General features: G+C 38.2%; 1 protein-coding gene across 1 annotated transcript; it reads right to left on the bottom strand.

Moving 5' to 3' along the window:
* Positions 1–1,428: 1,428 nt before the first annotated feature.
* On the bottom strand, positions 1,429–2,545 carry LOC139714115 (uncharacterized). Its single transcript, XM_071625837.1, has one exon. The coding sequence runs from the start codon at positions 2,464–2,466 to the stop codon at positions 1,474–1,476; it is 993 nt and encodes a 330-aa protein (XP_071481938.1). The 5' UTR covers positions 2,467–2,545; the 3' UTR covers positions 1,429–1,473.
* Positions 2,546–4,087: the final 1,542 nt, after the last annotated feature.

Genomic DNA, 4,087 nt, shown 5'->3' with positions numbered 1-4,087 from the left:
GAATGTAATATGGCCCCCTCTGCTAAATAGTTATACATGCAGTTAAGTTCCTGTTCAATTTTCTCTTTCTTTTCCCATTTTTGCTCATTCATTTCTGTCGGATCCATGTCAATTATTATTTTCAATTCTTGTTCTAATTTTTTTCTTCAAATTTCTTTTATATTTTTCTTCCTTTTAGAAAATGTGATTGTAAATTCTCGTATTTTGAATTTTAACCAATCCCATAATTTTCCTTTATCATTTTTATCTTCCCATTCATTTACCCACATCTCATAATGTCCCTTTAAATTTTCAACATACTCGACATCATTAAGTAAACTGTTATTAAACTTCCAATAAGATGGGCCCACAGTGTACTCTTTAATTCTCAGATGTAAATTCACAAAATCATGATCTGACAAAACACAGGGGACCATATCACAATCTGTCACCATATTTTGTACAGACTCATGGATTAACCAGAAATCCAGTCTTGACTGAACACAAGGATTGGAGCGTCTCCAAGTAAATCGTCTTAATAACTGGTTCTTGTCTCTCCAAATATCTATTACATGATAAACGTTTTTAATATTTTCTATTATTTCACAAAAGTGCTTCCAAGTGGACTTCATATTACCGCCCTCTCGGTCCAATGCCAAATTTTGAATAAAATTAAAATCTCCCCCTATTAATATTGTCTGTTCAGCATTATAATATTCTTGTATAGTCAAGTCTACAGCTTTAAAAAAATGCATGTGGTCTTTTTCCTTATTTGGTGCATATACATTACATATCATAATTTTTTTTCCATATACTTCCATTTTAACCAGCAAAAATCTCCCGTTAGAATCTTTCACTGTCTCTGTCAATTTTATATGTGGGGTTTTCCGAAATATGATACACACTCCCCTACTAGAGGAGGTTCCATGACTGAATACAATATCGGCTCTTAATTGGTTCTTCCATAAACTTTCATCCTTATCAGTCGAATGGGTTTCCTGTAATAGAATAATATCCTTTTTTAATTTGGATAAAGAACAAAAGAATTTTTTCCTGGCTTTAAAGTCCCCTAACCCATTAACATTATGGGTCATTAACTTCAGATCCCTATACATATTTCACAAGTAGGTAACCTTGTAAATTCTTATGACCCACCATGATCAAGACAAAACAGACAACAAAACATTGGCAATGAAAAAAACACACATACAATTTGCATGGAATCGAGTAAAACATGATCACAAGGAATCCAAGTGCCCCTGGGCATCTTCACAGTTATTTTTTCCTCAGGTTGGCAAAAACAAATGATTTTCCCTACCACTTAATCACATGAATAGTGTATCTTGTCTTCGGAGATATCAATTGTTAATATACTGCTGGCATGACAGGGTGCTGACTGCTGAGCTATGGCAGTCGTGTCAAGAGTTTTTCAAAGTATGTCGTATTTTGTTAGACCATTGTCTACTGTGCAAAAGCAAACTGCCAATATCCATTCTATCTTGTGGTGTGCTGCTTGTACTCCACTTCTTTTCCGCTCTCAGTCTCCCTGTAAAACAATCGCGCCGGATATTTGAAGTACACCTTTCGCTTTGGGTCCTCCTCTTTCAGCTTTCGTTTCAGTGGCAGCAATTTCCTCCTGCTTTCTCGCACTTCTACCGGGAGCATCTCATCGACAAATATCTGGTGATCCTTTCCGTTGTGCTGAAAAGGCCTCTCCTTCAAATATCTGCGGGCACTGCTGATCACTGATTGTCTGGTTGTGTATCTACTGAAAGCTACCACAACTGGGCGAGGAGGGCCGGGTTTTGGCCTGATGCGGCCTGTGCGATGAGCTCTTTCAATGCTCACTTCACCTTCCATTTGCATATTTGACTTGGCAAATTCTTTGATCAATTGCTCACACTTCCCAGCGTTTTCAGCACCTTCAGGAAACCCGTAAAACACAGCCGTATTCCTCATCTCTCTCGCAGTGAGGTCAACAAGACGCTCTCTCAATTTCATATTCTCCTTTTCTTGCTTGTTTACTTGGTCCTGTAACTGTTTGATATCAAAACGGCAGGACTCTTGCTCCTCTTTCAAGTTACTGATTTCTTTCTCATTTGTTTCAATCTTACCAAGAGCTGTGTCCAACCTGGATGTGAGATTGGAGTTCATTTCGTCTATCTTGTGGATAAGGGCCGCGAGTAGTTCATCTGTGGTTGACTTCTCCCCGTCTACTCGTCGTTTTTTCTCAAGCGAGGAGCGTGGAGGTGATTCCGCCGACGCGCCCGGGCTGGTTCCCTCCATATCTCGGTGAAGTGGTTTCACTACCGTGTGCACTGCAGAGTCAGTTAAGCCGTGTGCATTATCACTGTCACTGTGTTCTTGCGTAGCCTTCTCTGTAGTAGCGTCGCTAAAATCCATCTTAGGGTCAGAATCCTCCTTTTCCTTGAAATAATGGGAGATTGTAACGACTCCTTGGTCTAAGATCCTTTTTCTCGATGTCATTTTGACTTTTCAAACTGTAATAGGCGAAATGAGCTGCAATTTTATTTCCTCCTAATGCCTCCGTAACACTCAGGCACGTCCTAACCGCACAGCGCCATCTTGGATTCCCTCACAAATTTGGTGTTACCTACACTGCATCAGAATGAAGAACGATTCATTGGGGGAAAGATTTCAGAGAAAGAGTGTTGTGAAACTATAACGTCGTTGCGAACGATAAAACACCGGGATCTGATGGTTTACCCATTGAGTTTTACAAAATATATTGGTCTCGAGATTAGGGATTTATTATGTTCTATGTATAATAAATGTTTTGAGGAAAAATCTCTTCCACATTCAATGTGAAGAAGCATTATAACTTTGATTCCAACAAAAAAAGAAAAGGTAAAGACCTGTTACTATTAAAGAACTGGCGTCCAATATCACTTTTCAATAGTGACTTTAAGATTTTAGCAAAAATTCTCTCCCAAAGACTTAAAAAAGTTTTACCTCATAAAATAAGTAGGGATCAATATGGTTTCCTGAAAGGTAGATATATAGGAGAAATTCTACGGTTGTTCATTGATATAAAACATTATTGTAAAATGTATAACATGGAAGGTATTGCTTTAAGCATTGATTTTGAAAAAGCCTTTGATATGTTAAATTGGGATTTCTTTGGATATTATGCTCTTTATACCTTTGGTTATGATCAGTCCTTCTTCTTCTTCTTGCTTATGAGGCAGCAGCAGCTAAATAATGTCCCTCAATTGTTGTAGCCAAGTTACAGTCTGTGGAGTAGAGTGTGTCAGGTCCATGTTGTCAGGAGGGCGGAGATCAGGGCACTCACTCAAGATGTGTTGAGCAGTCTGTTCTGGTGCACCACACTGGCAAGCTGCTGACGGGCGTAGCCCCCAACGATGCATGGCTGCATTGAAACGCCCAACTCCCGTTCGAATCCGATTTAGAGACACCCACTCACTCCTTGGGAGGTTTGCTCCTGGGGGGACAGATGTATCAGTCCTTTATTCCGTGGGTCAAATTGCTATACTTCAAAATTGAGATTTGCGTAATAAATAATGGGTTTTCCTCGAAATCTTTTGATATATAACTTGGAGTGAGACGAGGTGGTCCTTTATCTCCATATCTTTTTTATAATTGCAGTTGAGTTACTTGGCTGTTTAATACGACAAAATGAGGAAATCAAGGGATTAAGAATATACGATATGGAGGTGAAAATATGTCAATATGCAGATGACACAATTATGTTTTTGAAGCCGAATGAAATTAATCTAAGAAAATGTCTTGGAGTGTTGGATAGTTTTAGAGAAATGTCAGGCCTAAAAATAAACCTTGAGAAATGCAATGTAGTCAGACTTGGAGGTTTTTCAGAAATATTGTGTCGAGACATTCCATTTATTTGGCCAACAGATTTGTTTATGTATCTAGAAATAAAGATTCCCCTCTCTGATTGTATCAACTATCATGATTTTAATTTCAGACCTCAAATTGCAGAAATTTTTGAATTTGTGGAATTGTAGATCTTTGACACTGTATGGAAAAATTCTGAAGCAAATATTAAAATCTTTAATAATTCCAAAATTGATCTATCCTTTGAGTATATTGCCAAATCCTCCTCCATCTT

This window comes from Diadema antillarum, unplaced genomic scaffold (genome assembly GCF_040938485.1).
Source record: "Diadema antillarum isolate AM-2024a unplaced genomic scaffold, OU_Dant_1.0 seq00002166_RagTag, whole genome shotgun sequence".
In the NCBI taxonomy this organism is placed as follows: domain Eukaryota; kingdom Metazoa; phylum Echinodermata; class Echinoidea; order Diadematoida; family Diadematidae; genus Diadema; species Diadema antillarum.
Note: the sequence above shows the minus strand (reverse complement) of the source record. Positions and strands in the feature narration are given on the sequence as shown.

What these genes read in the sequence shown, in the direction of transcription:
- LOC139714115 (XM_071625837.1), bottom strand. Translation starts at nt 2,466, where the DNA reads ATGACATCGAGAAAAAGGATCTTAGACCAAGGAGTCGTTACAATCTCC.